This window comes from Pararge aegeria, chromosome 6 (genome assembly GCF_905163445.1).
Source record: "Pararge aegeria chromosome 6, ilParAegt1.1, whole genome shotgun sequence".
Classification (NCBI taxonomy): domain Eukaryota; kingdom Metazoa; phylum Arthropoda; class Insecta; order Lepidoptera; family Nymphalidae; genus Pararge; species Pararge aegeria.
The window spans coordinates 17,659,086-17,677,511 of record NC_053185.1 but is presented as its reverse complement, the minus strand read 5'-3'; the positions used below and the strand labels follow the sequence as shown (position 1 = coordinate 17,677,511).

Sequence of the window (18,426 nt, the reverse complement as noted above, 5' to 3'; positions counted from 1 at the left end):
AGTAATTTATCTTTTTTATAAGTTTACTGAATTCTAGTTATCGTTAATACTTTGTTTGGTTATGACGACCTCCCTGGCGTCGAGTTGAGCGCTTTGGTTTAAATTGGAGGTCCTGGATTCCCGCCAGGGGCAGTTTGGAAATTTCTCTGGTCTAATCTGGATACCCTACCGACAAAGACCTGCCGCTAAGCGATTTAGCGTTCCGGTACGATACCGCGTAGAAACCGAGAAGGGGTATAGGTTAAATATAACTGCCGCACTCCCTAATAGGTTAGCCCGCTACCATCTTAGACTGCATCATCACTCATCACCAGATGATATTGCACTAAGGCTGTCTTGTGGTGGAAAACTCTTTTGAATATTTATTAATTCAAAATACTTAATTATTTTCATGTTAAATCCGAGACCGTGCTGTTTCAAAATGCTATGTTTATGTAATCTTTGTGGCCTTAGATTTAAGTGAAACTATTTATAAATATATTTTTATTGTAACGCTAAAGCAAAACATAAAAGCATCACCTATGTTGTTTTTTTTACTTGTTTATCTGTGGTTTGATCTTGTCGATTATAGTGGCAAAGAGTTAATTATTGTTTGTTATCTATACTTATAATAAAACTGTAACTGGAAGATTTCTGTACATTTAATATATTTTGAAAATTTTGACCGGGGGATGCTTTATAATCGATACTGATTACTGAGTCCAAAACAGATTTTTATTTAATTTTTGTCTGTCTGTCTGTCTGTCCGGTGATTCAAATAAAATTTGGTAAAGTGGTAGCTGATATTTCGTGTCAACATATAGGATACCTTTTATCCCGATAAACAAAAAGCTTCCCCCGGGAAATGAGATGAAAATTTTTATCAATTTTACTTCATAGATCCGTTAAATTTGAACCGATTTAAATAATTCTTTTTTTATTTAAAAGTGTATACTATCAAGCATGTGTTGTGTAATTTTAATAAAGATCTGATAAATATTGTCGGAGATAAAGGACATAAATCTTCACAGATAACAGCGAGTCGCAAGGCATTTGGGACAACGATCGAATGCATGCGTACCATCTTACTTAAATAATAAATTACCGCTTTTTGTTATAATTTGGCAATCCAAACCCGGGTACAATTTCAAACTCGTTCCTAACAGATCTTTATCCAAATAAATAGTTTTATAGTTAAAATTGATTATGTACCTGCAAATTCCTCTTTAAATTATTCAAATTGGACCTATCGTTTTGACGTTACGACGGGTATGGAAATGCTTAAAAATATTTTAATTATATTTGACGCAGACGAAGTTGCACGGGTCAGCTAGTTTAAAATAAATGTGTTACTAATTGTTAAAATAGCAATGTATATTAATTATCGCCTCCGACATTGTCTCAGTTGTCTATAAATTTTGCAACATAAAAAAATATAATAAAATATAAAAATATCCACTCGCTTCAACTTTGTGTCGTGTGTCCACTTCGGTTGGAATCTACCAACATTGCGTTTTCCAGTCCGGTGTTGCCACTCCAGCACCTTGGGACTCCATCGTTCCTCAGAAATATGACACCGATAGATATGATTTATTTTTTAATTTAATCAGTATGGTTAACAATTACACTAATTAAATACATATTTAAATGTATTATACAATTTAAAAATAAATCAAAAGAGAGAAAAAATAAATAAAAAAAACGTAAATATAACATTATAATTAAATCGGTAACTCTGGTTCTTATAGGGATCTCTTTATTTTTTATTTGATCACGCAGAGATACTTAAAGCGAAAATCTCTCCATCGTACCCTGAGACAGACAGATAGACAGACAAAAATGAAAAAAATACAGTTTTGGCTTCAGTATCGATTATAGAGTGCCCTCCAAAAGAAATTTCAAAATATCAAATAATTTCAATGCACAGAATACGATACGTTACAGTTTCGTTATAAGAAGTTTTGCTATTGCAGACAACTGAACAAAATCCTTTTGGGGAGTTATTGTTGATATCTATAATAACTTAGGATTTTTATTATAAATCTTTTTAATATGATTAGCAAATAACTGAAATAAACTTCTAAAGAACTTTTCATTTCACATTTTTGGACAGTATATTTTAATGATGTGTCTTGTTACAAAAATGACAACCCTACCCTTAGTTTCCTGATTTTTGTAACATTTTTATCAAGTTTCTTTATGTTTAAACAGGAAAAAGCCTGAGGACTTTGTTTGTTTGGTAACATTAATTGAGGAAAGAGTATGAAAAATAATATTTTGATTTTCATAATACTCCACATGACAATATATTTTAACGGTACGAATATTTTTTATCGAAAGTATTGGTCTTTAGACTAGCTCCTATCCTCAACTTCGTATGCTAGGAAATATGTTTTCCCGTGTGGTCTAAGATCGAAGTTAGAACAGTCTACATTTTACGTCTTTATGCGTATTTATCTCTTCTTACAAAATCACTGATACACCGTCAAAGATTTTCAAACGTCTTTTAAACGCACATACATAGTAGCCATAAAGAAGTGTTTCATATACCTTCATATTATGAAGTGTTTTTTAGAACTAATCGATGTCCTTTTTTTTAAATAGTATCTAACCTTCATATTTTATTTATTTCAGGTAAGCAACGCTGTATATGCTTCTACGAAATCCATTGATTGGTAAGCTTGTTACTTTATTATTTTTTTTTATAGGACATAGATAGGCACTATTTAAAAAAGGGAGTAGTTTGAAGATACTTGGATGTCGGTCGTATGCTATGTCGGTCGGTCGGTCGTATGGAATGTCAAAATTCAGTAAGCTTGTTTTATCTGTCGAGCCGTCATTAATAACAAATAAACATGCTCTTTCTCATTTAATCTATAAGCATGGCTATAGCTCTAATATCTCATTTATTTCATTTGGTTTACATTCATTTAAATAATGAAACCACGCAATTCTAAATACCTAGTGTGTTTTGACTCACCGATACAATGCGGCTGGTGTAGAGTAAAGTCGAGGCTTTGAAGTAGCCGTCACCCGCCGTTAAACGTCAGCCGGCGGCCAATTACTTATCAGGTTTTAGTATTAATGAATGAATTTCAATAAGAGTTTGGATGTTCCTCAGTGTCTGGGTGTTTACCTGTATATTATAACTGTTGCATAGTTCCGAGTGCTACCCTCGTTTAATTTAAAAAATTTAGGATTAATATCTTTACCAGTTCAATGCATTTAATTTTTATATAAACGTACGTCTGTACTAAGTTCTACGTAAAACAAGTTATTATTATCTGTTATGTGGCTCAATAAGTTGTTAAAAATGTTAAGTTTATATGCTGTAAAGTTTTAAAAAGGTGTTGTAACCTGCTAAACTGTAAGTATATTATTGATTTGTTCAACCTAGGCTAGTCTCCAGGATATGAACTGTAATACAATTATTTAATTAATAAAGATATTTTATAAACAAACAAACAAACAAACCTGTATATTATAAGTATTTATGTTTATTGTATTCATATAAATATCATCAGCTATCTTAGTACCCATACACCAGCTTCGCTTACTTTGGGGCTAGATGGCGATGTGTGAATTGTCGTAGTATTTATATATATATTTATTAAATAAACGAAGTTTTACTTCGTTGCGTGCGCAATTTATTCCATTAAATGATATCTACCAATGTTTTGTTCATATCTTTCCTTTCTAACGTGTAAGCAACGTCTTTCCCGCATCTTTATCTAAACTTCCCCGACGTCTGCACCATTAACCCCGGCTAAAGATAATCGTCGATTCCAACACTTCGTTGCGCCGCTAATAAATGTCTATAAAAAAATGCTCGAGAAATATCTACCATGGAGATTAAAAGATATAAGATTTTTGCCTTCCTCAACTACTTTATAAGCGTATTATAGGCTGGCTTATTGTTTGACTTTTATTGTATAGCCTATTGGTTAGGAATTCTGCCTTACTTTCGGGGGGTACCGAGTTCAATTATTGCTCTAATCAGATTGCTTCTTTAATATTTTTATATGATATGAGAGAACGTGATTACAAAAAATAATAACAACCAGCTAAGTTTGTTTTGGGCTTCTTCTTAGACCAGGCGCGCCCTGGTCTAAGAAGAAGCCCAAAACAAATTGGAACCCTCGTAGCTTTAGTTTTAAGTTGACGAATTTAGTTATCGCCATCAACTTACTTCTATGTCATATTTTACATGTAATGTACGCATCAAAAATGCCATCTATGTGCCTATTTGAATATAGAAATATTTGACTTTTGACTTCAGTCCTCGGCTCGCATCTCTTACTTTTCAGAGTTGTATCCATTTTCATTTATTACTTCGAGGGTCTAGTGGTTACCATATTCAACTACGGATTACGAGGTCCTAGGTTCAACCACCGGGTCGGGTGAAACATGATATAAAGTATTGTGTGTTTGCTATTAATGACTTTTCAGTACCAATCCGGAGTTAGAAAAGTGGCAGTGTCAATGGCCTGCCTCGAAATCACGTTAAACGATGATAATAAACTGAGAATAATAACGTTGACTTCATTATTTATAAAAATCACATTGTTTTAATGATATAGTGGAAAAATACATCGAGGCCTCTCGCAAAGTCATTGAAAAGTCAATTTTATAGCCAAGTGCTCTCCCCTCTTTGAATAAATTGACACAATACCACGCGACGTCTAGATTTTTCTCGCGTGTTTGATAACCAATAACGCGTAATATAAATTTTAATACTATATATGGAGTACTATTTTGTAAAAGTGTGTTGTATCTTTACAATTTTATTTTTATTTATTTATAATAATAATAACCCCAAAGCAAGCGTAGCTTGTGTTGTGGGTTGTGAGATGACTATTGAATATTTTTATTTATAATAAACACTGACGTGATAATATACATAAATGCTGAATGAATTAATTAATATACTTTTATTGCACACCACAAAAAGTACAAACGTATACTTATAATATACAAACGGTCGGCTAAATTCTTATTTTTAAAGTAAACGCGTAAATGTTACAATAGTTATGTATTATTAAAATATGGGACAAGGGGTAAGGGTTTAATACAAATGCCCCAAACAGGTTAACCCTTCTTAGACTGCAGTCTTAGTTAGGTGATGGTGTATTTAAGATTGCAGTCGAGAGCTAACTTAAATTGGTATCAGCAAATGTGACGAGTATATCAACACAACACCAAATACTATTTAAAAAAAAACTGTCAGTTAATATAACATGGGAATCTAGAGTTCGGTGATTACTTAGCTGATTACATGGGATAATATTAATGTTTGGATTTGGTTTCTTAGATACCATTATAAACAACACAATGACAAACATAAAATTAGGGTAAGCAAGAAAAATGCACACACTTTAAACAATTTCTTCCGGAACACCCGGAAAAAATTAGCATCCCAGAGTAAACACGAATAGCTAATGTAATAATTATTCCATTTAGTCCAGTTCCATGTAGTAGTATTTAGTCTTTTGTGAATTATTCAGATTTCGTCTCTTTTCTGCTCACCAGACCTGCTAACAGCGCCATCTAGTATCAAGCAGCATTATAATTTTGATGACAGATCTATTTTGTCAACACACTAAGGTGCTATGCTTCGAGGAGAAATCCTAGTGGATTTCCCAGGGGGGAAGCTCACGGTGCAGCTCTATTTAATCAACACATCCGGTGGTTGTGGCGCTCGAGTACCGACTAAACCTACCTAAACTAACCCAACCATTGACCTGGTGCCTGAGCCAAGGGACCTCTATCGCACACATCCGCGAGCACACCAATAGGCCTTAAGCCAAGATAGCTGGCTCTAACCTTAAAGGTATAAACACTTTGGAAGTAATCTTCAAATTGGGTGTCAGCCTGGGTAAGGAGACAAAGCCTTGAAGCCAGAAGTCCAACAGATTCAGCCCTGCTGAAGAGAACATAGCTCTGATAACAGCTTTCATCCAACCATCATTTGTCCATGTTCCATCACGTGAAGATTCGAAAACTTTCTCGAATTCTACGCCGCAGTTATTTACGCGTGTGACCCCACAAGCAATTTAAAACGCAATGTATAAAGTGCAAAGGAAATATGACGGCGAAAAACAGAAGGGGAGACAGGAGTCCCGATTACTTATGTCATTAGGCAATCGACTACTGCCGCAGTTGGTACTAGACTCTCGTGGGTTTTATACCTGCTAAATATTGACCTATACTCTTTACATTAACGGTTGATAATGTTGCTAAAATGTGTTCTCATCACAACACTGCTGTGTCTTGCTTGGGAGGCTGAAGCACGACGAGGTCGAAACAGGCCAAGAACGAAATCCAAGGTAATTTAAAATTATAATTTTAGGTGACGATCTCTTTTTTTTAAATTATTCTTCATTGACTACTGAAAATAACAGATAGCTTCGATATTAAATAGGTAATTTGTAATCTATGAAAAGTAGTCAAGCTTACATAATTGTGCGTTGCGTTCGAAGACATCTCCATGGATCAAAGGTTACGAAGTGGAAAGTGCGTAAAGAGCGTATCTAGAGGATCTGTTTGGTGTTACGTAAAGATTAGATAGAAGTAGGCGTTTCTTTTCGGAATTCCATTATGTATGACGAAAATTAAGCTTAGTTTGCTATAATCGGTTACCTAAAGAGTTAAAAATATGTTGTGTGTCACCACAACACACTTAGGGCTAGATTTTCCAATCACCAAAGGTCGCTTACTACGAAAATTATATTTAAAATGGTAAGCATGTTTAACTACACAGTCTTCAGACTACAAAGTCCTGGGTTCGATTCCCAAGTAGAGCCTAAAACTGTTTTTTAGGTTTTTCTGTAAAAAATCTCAGAAACAGACTGAAGTTAGAAATTGGTAGTGTCCAAACTTACAGAGCAAGTTAAGTCGTCTCGTTTATTTATGAAATAATTAAAATCGTTTAGGACCACAAACCTACATTGGAACAGCGTGGTGAAGTTATGCTCTAAAACCTTCTCTCCTAAAAGACAAGAGGCCAGTGCCAAGTACTGAGAAATGATCATGCTGATCTCTGGTCAATAATACTTTCTATTGTAACCATTTCAATTATGCACCTATATATAATTCGCAGGTCCAAATCGGGCTCCCTATCACGGGTAAATACCGTGACCCTGAGTCTGATCAGTACTACAATAACAACGATGTAAGTTTAACTATGCCAAGTTAATGTTGAATAATGTTACTCAAATTCATAATTACACACATCCATGAAACCTGAACATATAACACTTTTTGATTATTATTTTTTTTAATAAAATCCTGTTTAACTCAAGGTTTTAAATTAATCTTTACAATTTGTAGGGCGCAAAAATTTTACTAGCCTCGCACTTTGATCTTGAGTACGTTTTGGGACACAAAATTGCCTTTCTGTGCACCGCAAAAGGCACCCCGCGGCCGCATATCACATGGTTTAAAGATGGAAATGAAATATTCGCACATCACTACTTGCATGTGAGTATTTAGACTCTTAACAAAGTCGTGATCGTAATTTGTTCCTGGCGGAAGGTTCCTCTTTTTAAATAGCGGTTGTACAAGATATATCCGGACGTCCCTAATGATTATAATCATTCATCTGGGGCCTTACTACCATCGCATAACGCAATATTATTATAATATTTTGTGAGTTTTTGACAGAATTACAATCCTTATTTTTAGGATGGTAATTTAGGATAATACTGTTTGAACCTGTAATACTAAGGACCCAGCTGAAGAGTTGAAACAAGAGTTGTTGACAAATACTGTCAAAATAATACTGTCAATAAATTGCAATGATCTCAGAGTATTGATTGCACTGACCTGTTTTATTACCACTGGATAAGCTGCTCTTACTGTTTGTGTCTTCAATTGATTGACGTCATTTTGGCGCTGTAAGCTTGACGCTTTAATGAGAGTGGTCAAAAACTTAAAAATATTAGTTTATTATAAGTAATAGAGACAGTTTCGTCTTCTATCCCTATACATCTTATGGGAGCCTAGTAGTGAGGACCTCGGCCTTTCTTTCGATACGACTGATTTCAATTTTATTTATTTTTTATATTTTTCTGAGAGTTCTTCACAACTTTCTCAAATGCTTGTGGAGTCTACAAATCCGAGCTTTGCCAGCGTGGTGGACTACGACTTAAAACCCTGTAGTGGACCGGTTATGGGTTTTTTATAGCTTGCTCGCTCTATATAACTTATGGGAGCCTAGTAGTAAGGACGTCGGCCTTTATTTCGGTGGAACTGTTTTCAATTTTTTATTTTTTATATTTGCCTGAGAGTTCTTCGTAATTTTCTCAAATGCTTGTTGGACATGATTATAGAGTCTACCATTCCGCACTTGGCCAGCGTGGTGGACTACGGCCTAAAACCCTGTAGTGGACCGGCTATGGGTTATTTTAGAGCTTGCTCGCTCTATATAACTTATGGGAGCCTAGTAGTAAGGACGTCGGCCTTTATTTCGGTGGAACTGTTTTCAATTTTATTTATTTTTTATATTTGCCTGAGAGTTCTTCGTAATTTTCTCAAATGCTTGCGGAGTCTGCCAATACGCACTTGGCCAGCGTGGTGGACTACGGCCTAAAACCCTGTAGTGGACCGGCTATGGCTTATTGTATAGCTTGCTGGCTCTATATACCTTATGGGAGCCTAGTAGTAAGCCTTATTTATTTTTTATGTTTTACTGAGATTACGGTAGACTACGGCCTGTATTGGACTGGTTATGGGTCATTGTAATAACAGTTTGCTGGCTCTATATACCTTATGGGAGCCTAGTAGTAAGCCTTATTTATTTTTTATATTTTACTGAGATTACGGTAGACTATGGCATTGTAATAACAGTTTGCTGGCTCAATCATCCAAAAATCTCCAACAATTTTTACGAGTGTTGTAAATAATTATACCTTCAACCGGTTAAGATCTTATTTTATGTAAATCTTGTATTTCCAGTGTACTTAGATTATAATAACAAAAGATGCATGAATAAAACTTGACTATAATTGTAATTCCAGATTCACGAATGGTTTATCGGCGACGATCGCGTTAAGTCCAAGATCGAAATAGATCCCGCTACCCAAATGGATGCTGGAGTGTATGAATGCACAGCAGACAATATGTACTCGATAGATCGTCGATCTTTTAAGACGGATTTCTCTATTGCATTTGATTGAATCCGTTGGTCTATAATATTTTCGTTTGGATAAAGTACATTGATTTTTATATTACACATTGAACAAAGCTGTTTATATTAAAGTTTTAATAATTGTTGTCTCATTCATTTCCAACCAAATACAAAATAGAACATTAATGAGCATTAAGATATATATATTTTTTTTTATAAACACCAATTTTACTGAGGTTATTTTGAATTTAGAAATATATATTGTTTGAGTAGGTTTCGAATAAATAATTTTGTCCACCAATCCGCACTGAGCCACTGGTACTGTAACTTTAACTCTTCTCACTGTGGGAGTAGACCCGTGCTCTGTATTGGGATGGTAACGATTTTATATGATAATGTTGATGAAGTAATTTTTAATGATAGTGACAGTGGCCTGCCCGGTAGTGTAATAGAGGCCAGTATTTAACACCGCTTTTTCATGTAACTCAAATAACAATAAACGAGTTTTCACATTAACGCACCTACTACGTAACACGGACAATGGTGACGTAGCAGGAGCGATGACTAACACGAATCACGCCCATTACCTTGATGAAGAAAGTATTTTATTGCCCAACTTGCGCAATACCCGCTAATTGCTTCCGAGGAGGCTCCACTCACGGAGGCATGCGAAACACTTGGAAGATTAAGGCTACAGTGAATAGGCTTTATCTAGGCAAGCGTGCTCCAACCTAGACCTCATCATTGCTTTCTAACGGGCATGATTGTCGTCAAATGCTGGCTTATCCTAATAAAAAAAAAAAAAAAAAAATTTTTCAAGTCACTATAATCCATATGCACGACTGGCATGGACATCGTTCTCTGGAAAAGGATAAAATTTGATCTTTTCCCACAGCTTCCTCACCCTCCTCCTTACTGATTTGATGACGTGGAAATACTACCATCGCCCTATAAACGTATCCTTGTAAAAGCACGAAAGGATTTTAAAAACATATTTTAGCAAATAAACATTAAAAATATTGTTATCCATAACCAACACCATTTCGGAGTTACTTCGTTCATTCAATTACGAGCTGTCAGGAACACATTATTACAAACGCTGAACTGTAGTTTGAAAAAGCCGGCTTTATTAATTAAACCAAAGAGTTGAAGTCAATTTGCTACCTTAGTAAAAAATAAATGTTTTGAATTTAGAACGCTGCGACTTGACATTTCTGAACTGGCTACAAAATATGTTCAGAAACTTCGTAACGTTTCATTTCCAATGCAATATTTTTGTTATATTATTTTTATCGACATAACTGTTGAAAAAATGTTTGACTAATTTGTGTTCTGACAATTAAAGTAAATTATTCAACATTATATGTTTATAATCATTTAATAATATATTCATTTAATAATATATTTTCAATCAATCATTTAATAATATATTTTGAACCTCCTTCTAAAAAGAGGAGTGAATGAATGAATGAATACACTTTTATTGTACACCAAAGAAAAAAAGTAGTTACAGAGATATAAATACATATCAAGAGAGTACAATTTAGCGGCCTTATCGCTACATAGCGATATCTTCCAGGTAACCAATGGCGTAGAAGGAAAAAACATAAAAAAGAGGTAGGTGGTGCAATAAATAAGATTAAAATTATACAAATATATAAATAAAATATATAACATAAATACCTATGTAAATAAATAACATATAGCATCCTCAATTTATATGAAATACATAAATAATTAAATTTTAAGTGTGTAAACTTAAAATGATCCGCTTCAGCGATGTTCGGCTGATAGACAGCTGAGACAAATAATGATCCTCCACTAGTTTCTTGAAGGTCCCAATCGATTGTGCCTCACAGATATCTAACGGCAGGGCGTTCCATATTTTAATAGCCTGAACCGTAAATGATCCGTTGAAGAAGGAGGATTTGTGACCAGGCACCTTCAAGATTAACTTCCTCGTAGAACGAAGCTCGTCTGGGAGTCCTACAAATTGAAACCTCTCTTTCAGGTAAAGAGGAGTAGAAGGATGAAATAAAACACAGTACAGAATAGAAACAATGTGCAAATTCCGGCGAAGTCTGATAGGTAACCACTTGAGACGAGACCGAAATTGAGAAATATGATCATATTTTCGCATCCCAAATATGAAACGAATGCTAGAATTCTGGAGTCTCTCAAGTTTATACGTTCGGGGGGGTAAGAGGAGGTTATACGTTCGGGGTTTGTTTGTTGATATGTGTGTTCGGAAATAACTTTGTCATTTATAGACAGACTAACTTGCTCGCTTGCTTGAATTCCGGGATAAATCGTAGCCCATGCAGCTCATAAACTATCTCTATGTCAAAAATCACGTCGATCCTTTGCACAGTTTCTGCTTGATTGAAGGAAAAAACGTAAGCGTAAGCGTATCTTCCCACAGTAACTGTGCATTTTGCCACGATAAAAAGCCTATGTAACTCTCTGGCCCAAAAACTCTCCATGTTTTACTTTACCGTTAAAGCACGTGATATTTTATTGCTGCTTTATTAGCTTTTAGTTCTTAGATTCGAACTGGAAAGTTAAATCGAAGTTCTATCCACAGGGCTCTCACCGCTGCTGTAGTTAATAATAATAGGAAAACATCACATTATTCTACCTTAACAAAAAAAAGAGTAAGCGTACTTTTTTAGCTCGCAGTCTACAAGTCTATATCAAAGACAGTACTAAGCAAAATTACTCTGCTGAAAATTATAAAACCTACCACTAGTGAAATCGTGTATTCAAAATCAATTTTGAGCTGCGTTTCAGCAAAATGGCGACGGGAAATCGCTGATCGGAAACGGGAGGGCCGCCATTGTCTCCCGGAAGTGAGAATGTGCAGCCGTGCCCCCGGAAATGGCCTGCGGCGTGGTGGTGCGTACCCTGACCACTGTACGTTTGTAATGGTGGTAACAAGGGATGTGACATTTAGGGGGGAGAAAAATATGAACGGTTATCATCTTGTGTAAAATTTTATTCGTCTTTGTTTGAAAGTAGATTTGTTTTTTTTTTATTATCCTTGACTGCAATGGCAGGGAGTTAACGTGTTAGCTTTGTGGCAGTGTTAAATCTAAAAGATTTTACACAGCAACGAAGCAGAACGCACAATCGCTTAGATGAAAATCTTTTTTCGACAGAGTTGTAACTAGGCACGGCCGAAGCCTCAAGAACGAATTCCCAACTTGCTCCTTACGGGAAATTAACCCGGGATCTCGGGACCGGGACCTCGGAGGTCATCATAAATTCAGATATACATTAATCATCCTAAACTTTCTTTAGGCGACTCATATAACCTAACTTGTCTATGGTTCTTGCCACAAGGTGTGGTATTTTTAATATCATATTTTTCATTTTTCGTATGGATTTAAGGTAACTAAAGAAAATTGAATTTATATTTTATTCATCTGTGAAATGTCAGTTTACGAATCCCCTAAACTTAACGATGCACCGAATCGGTGTCGTAACTTTACACGGCGCCTAATGTCGATAGACTTTACATAAGAGTTCGTGAAACGCTTTTTTTCACCACGCACCACCCAAATCATTAGGCAAGCGTTTCCTAGGTTTAATGAAAACAGATAGGGCATATACCACTTTTACTAAACCCACCACCATGCTGAAATCGGATGCCTGATGATTTAGGGGATGCTTAGAGAAAAAAAACGTTTCACCAACTCTTATATAATGACTAGCAACGTTAGACGCCTTCTAAAGTTGGAGCACAGATTCACCGGAGCAAACTCGTAGGTCTGCTCGGAGAAAATCGCTTCGTTTAAAATGTGGAGAGCGAAGAGCGTTGTTCAACAGCTGAACCGGCTCAGCGAGCAAGAGAATAGCTTGAGTATTAATTTGTGGAGCCCTCGCAGAATATATTAGTAACTTGGCGATATGATATCATGTCAAGTTGGTGGGCAATACTTGATATAATGTCAAGTAAATGGTTCACTACATTGGAGGTTTTTCTTTTGTAAGCCTTTTGTAAACCGCTTTTTTTTTGGGCTGTGCGATAAATTGATTCGTATTTCTTCTTTCCTTTCTAAGGACTGAGTTTAATTTCTGGCACTCCAAGTCTTACTTTTGCGAATTTATTCTAAGCAATTAAATACCTCTTGCTAAAAACATTGTGAGAAAACTTTATTACCTGAGAGGTTTTATCAATTCGCACCTGGCCAGCGTGCTAGACTGCGGTCTATAGTGAATACCTTCTACGCGGCCGATTACGAAACTAAGAAAAAAAAACATTAAAATCGGTTTAAAAAATAAAAAGTTGTGCATGTGAAACAATATGTATCTAAGGCTTTCAAACAACAATTAGTCTGTGCGATATAACAATTTTTGCACAACAGTTAGTAATTTCATTAGACTGGCGAAAATTGTGGAAGTTATCCATTATGTTTTGTGCCAGACAAGTTGGCTCCAGCCAATTTATGCGCATATCGGATAGCTATTAAACTTGCCTACCATGTTGCTGTGAAGTTTAGTTGATTTTTTGGCTCCTCTTAAAGGCTAGAGAGAGAGTGCGCTACTTGCCGATGTCCATGATATGTTACAGTTTGTGCTCTAAAATTTCTCTCACGTAGAAGCTTGTGGTCCCCAATAAAACATTAAGTGAGTGTACAAACATACTGAGTTAAACTGTTAAAACATTATATGAAAAAAAAAGGTTAACAACAGGCGGACTTAATGCTAAAGCATTTTCTACCAGCCAACTTTAGAACGTGCAAGAAAAAACGAGTGTGGCTGTGGCAAAAATAAAACTTATAGAATATTAATTGATTGTATATATAGAGATGTTGGTTGAAGTCAAATAGGCAATATTATTGTATTCCAAGAGAAAATAATAATAAAAGCGATAAAAGTGAAAACAGAAGCGGTGATAGCGTAGTGGTTAGGACTTCTGCCTTCCTTTCGGTGAGAGCGAGTTCGATCCTCCCTCAAACCTTCTGAAGAAGTTATGTGCATTTAACTCTGTAGAATGAAAGTCTATATTACAGTTATTTATAGTTGTTTATATATGTTTGTTATCTTTATTATATATATTTGAGTGTATACATATAAAGTATATGTGTATGTATGTATATGTATATCTAAATATTATATTAATAGTAGTAGTTATATTATGATTTTAGTATATTTTGTATTTTGCGCCCATATCCTTTATCATATGATTTACTTTCCCCAAGGGTTGTCTGGAAGAGATTGCTTTAGCAATAAGACCGCCTTTGCATACCCAATGTTTGTGTAAATCTTATTTCGCTGTATCACATGTTGTTTTTAATGTATTTGTGTGCAATAAAGTAATATCTATCTATCTTTCTGAAGGCTAGCGTGTACAGTCGTAAGTTATATCTCGCTCGCAAAATTCTAGAGGATTTAGAGTATATACCTACGTCGTGAATGTGATCTAGTGCGGCGGGGGCTGCAATATCCAACACAACTCTCCGCAGCACAAGTCGGGATCGCAACAATTCAAGTTAAAATCCGCTCATGCGGATATCCCGCCACTTGTACATGGATGTAGTTTTAGGGCGTATCTGAAATAGTTTACGATTATGTTGCTTTGGTTCAGAATATACTGTTAAAGAGAAACCATCCCACAATAAGACATGCCGCTAAGCGATTTAACGTTTCTTAATGACAAGGTTGCCTGGGAGCAAGCCGCTCCGCTTTCATCTCACACAAGGCAAACAAAGATTGTTAAATTGTAAAACGGTGGTGGAAAAGAGCAATTGCTGAGTTTCTTGCCGGCTTCGTTAAGTCCACCAGTGGACTGTAACAGGCTATTTATTTATGACACTCTTGGTTATATTTTTAAAATACATATTATATACATATGGAGCAAATATTGGGCATTGAAACATATTTTTAAATCAAAAATACCCTTAGCCATTAAAAAGAAGGCAATGGACACCAAAATATTGCCAACACTGTTGTACGGGTGCCAAACTTCGGCAAAAAGTTTTAAATAAACTTCAGATTTTCCAAAGAGCGGCTAAGCGAAGTATAAGTAAAACACAGTTAGTTGACACCGCGGAATTAGCGTGCAAACTGTAATGGCCATGTGGCGCGCTCTAAAGATGACCGGTGGAGCAAGCGAGTCTTGCAGTCGTGGCCCCGTGACCAAAGCAGGCCGCGCGGAAGACCGCGCGCGCGTTGGAGAGACGACATTGAAGCTGTCGCAGGGCCCACTTGGACGAGGCTCGCCACTAATAGAGTGCAGTGGGACAAGATGGAGGAGGCTTTTACCCGAAGATGGGTACCCAACTAACTAATGCATGTTTATTACTTAGATTTTCTTTATTTTGTTCATTTCTTTATTTATATTATTTTTTGTAATTCGTTGTTTAATTTGTTACTTGGGATTAAATGGCTTATTTATTTTATTTTATTATATATTTATTGGACTAATCGGCTTGTAAAATGAAGAACCCAGTCGTCTCATATAAAATGATTTTTTATTATCCTTCACACCGGATGCGCGATTGATACTGACGCTGCAAAATAGAGAGAAGGTACCATTAATAGAAAGAGTTAAAAAGCATACCCTGCAAATTATTGATCTGTCATCTGCTTTGTCTTCTACTGTTACGGTAACAAAAAAAACTATAAAAAAAATCTTAAATGTATACATTTTAACTCTTGGAAGGTACCATGCAATTTATGTTTGAAATGGCATATCCATTTGTTACATCTGCGTGTATTCCACATAGTATTAAAGTTTAGTAAAGCCATCGCCAGTCGCTTCGACCCAGCGACGCTCGCTTCCGTTTAATGAGATTGTTACTTGGAACGAATTTATTTACAGTTGCATATTACATTTTTGGTCGCTTACTATGACTAAAGCAGGCTCAAGGTCACTCAGCGGACGGTGAAGGGAGCTATGCTAAGAGTACGTAATGAAATGAGGAGTTCTGTAGTAGAAGTTACCGTCATAGCTACGCGAGTCGCGAAATTGAAGTGTCAATGGGTTGTCACAAAGCTCGGAGAACCGATTATTGCTCTAACCAGGTTGCTTCTTAAAAAGTGTTAAATGACAATGTGATACAGTGATAACGAAAAAAAAACCGGTTAAGTTTGTTGGGTTCTTCTAGACCAGGGAGCGTTTGGAACCTGGTAGTTTTAGTTTTAAGTTGTCACTTCTGTGTCATATTTTACATTTAATATGCGCATCAACAGTGCCATCTACGTGCCTATTTGAATAAAGGAATATTTGACTTTGACTATTCGAAATAGCACACAACCTTTATGGAGCACGAGGCTATATACTGAGCTATTGCGGTTTTAGATGACAGTTGACTCGAGACGAAGAAAAAAATACTAACAAATGTCAAATCCATTTATTACAGCTGCATATTATCCACATAGCATTAAAGTAAAGTCAAGCCAAAGCTAGTCGCTAGTCGCTACAGTCCGCCGATCCAGCGGAACTCGTTTCAGTTTAATGAGATTGTTACTTGAAACTTATCTATAAACGGTTACACTGATTCTCTTACTAAAATGTGAACCTATTTATTTTTCCACTCAAAATAAAAGGGTGGTTTTTTCACAAGGGGTGATTATTTTTTCACATCGAATAATATCGGGCTGTTTTCCTTCCTTCCATTTTTAAATCTACCTGACACCTGCATGCCTGAGAGTTCTTCACGTAGGATTTACCGTTAGAACATTATTAGTTATATTTTTAAACTTTTTTTTTGACTGCCTCTTGGCACCTTGGGACCCTGAGGCTCTTGGTTCGATTCCCACAGCTGGCTAATGTCTGTATATTATACGTATTTATGTAGGTATATTATTCTTAAACATATTCATCAGTCTATTAGTACTTGTTTTAGGCCTAAATGGGTATGTGTTTAATGTCGTGATATATACATTTATTTAGTATTTTAATTGCTTTAATAAAAAACGCACATAACTCCGAAAAGTTAGAGGTGCGTGTCGGGGATTGAATTCGGTCCCCCCGAATTGGAAAGCCGAAGCCCTAATGACTATGCTACTCGTAACATATCTAAAGCTTCGAACCACGAAGAACTAAAGTTATATAGAAATAAAGTTATATAGTCAAACATAATTTCAATTACTCCAAAAAGGTGCCCATAACAAAAATAATTAACAAAAACAAACAGTTGCACTATTTGACTTAATTCACACTTTATGACGCGGCCGTAAAGGCGCGTGCACACGTAACGCTTCGACGCCAAAAGTCATTTACCCGCGCAGTCTATAAACTTTACTCGCATGATCATTCGCAAGATAAATTCGTAAATTAAATTCCTGTAGCTAAGCGAAATTGAACTCTACATTTAGATAGCTAAAGTTCAAATGAAATTGGCAGTCGAACTAACAGGCGCGCCTTAAAATAATGTTAGCTTATTCAGAGGTCATTGCGCTTCGGGAAATGGGTCAGATAGTGACAATTCTGGGTCAGCATTGGATTTTGGAAATGTTTTTCCTACAAATGAATTATGTGGGAGTCCACACTAAGGTTACATTTAACTAACAAGTCTAGTAATAACCCTTCGTTATTTATGGCCGTCATTACTCATAATTGCCCTGGTATTTGGGAGAGTGATAGCTTTATAAGTTGAATTAATTAAATGGCTGTTAAGTATGCGTTAGGTAAACAGCGGGCTGGGAAATACTGCGCGTTAATTTTATAACTGCTATAAACTGTAACGGTGTATGGTGATATCATTACCTAGTCAAAAAAACATTTATTAAAATGTTTTTTTGTTACAATATTTATGTACAAGCGATCTCTCGCGACTTCGTCCGCGTATAAGTCAACCTTAAAATATAGGCACATGCTGCCGCGGACTTTTTTTTAGAACTTTTAATACATGAATTTATCGAAAATTTAACCGTATACGCAACGCACGCAGCGAAAGTTCTCAAAAAAAAAAAACGAGTAGATTTTGAAATATTCTTCATTGGTACTATGCTCCAATTGATCTTAAGCATCATGATATATTTTCGAGACAAGAAATACCCCTACCGGAGAAAAAAAAAGTTAAACGGCAAACGTCTCATAAAACTTGATAGAAAAATAAAAATACTTTCATTTACATCATCATCATCATTTCAACCAATGGACGTCCACTGCTGGACATAGGTCTTTTGTAGCGGCTTGCCTCCAGCGGCTCCCAGCGACTCACCTGATGTCATCTGTCCACCGCGTTGGGGCCGCTGCGCCGACGTACGCGGCGTTTACCGGTGCGGGGTCGCCATTCCAGCACCTTAAGACCCCAACGTCCATCGGTTCTCCGAGCTACGTGCCCTGCCCATGGCCACTTCAGTCTCGC

General features: G+C 36.1%; 2 protein-coding genes across 2 annotated transcripts in view; both read left to right on the top strand.

Moving 5' to 3' along the window:
• LOC120624256 overlaps positions 1-18,426 on the top strand; it is a 524,392-nt gene that overhangs the window by 406,742 nt on the left and 99,224 nt on the right. The window lies entirely within an intron of this gene.
• On the top strand, positions 6,130-9,237 carry LOC120624257 (immunoglobulin domain-containing protein oig-4-like). Its single transcript, XM_039890706.1, has 4 exons — positions 6,130-6,305; positions 7,079-7,150; positions 7,309-7,458; positions 8,997-9,237. The coding sequence occupies exons 1-4, from the start codon at positions 6,210-6,212 to the stop codon at positions 9,153-9,155; spliced, it is 477 nt and encodes a 158-aa protein (XP_039746640.1). The 5' UTR covers positions 6,130-6,209; the 3' UTR covers positions 9,156-9,237.

Excerpts from the sequence above, each read along its gene's own strand:
- LOC120624257 (XM_039890706.1), top strand. The coding sequence starts at position 6,210 with ATGTTGCTAAAATGTGTTCTCATCACAACACTGCTGTGTCTTGCTTGG. Across the intron at positions 6,306-7,078 it reads GGCCAAGAACGAAATCCAAG|GTCCAAATCGGGCTCCCTAT; the intron begins GTAATTTAAAAT and ends TATAATTCGCAG. Across the intron at positions 7,459-8,996 it reads TCGCACATCACTACTTGCAT|ATTCACGAATGGTTTATCGG; the intron begins GTGAGTATTTAG and ends TTGTAATTCCAG.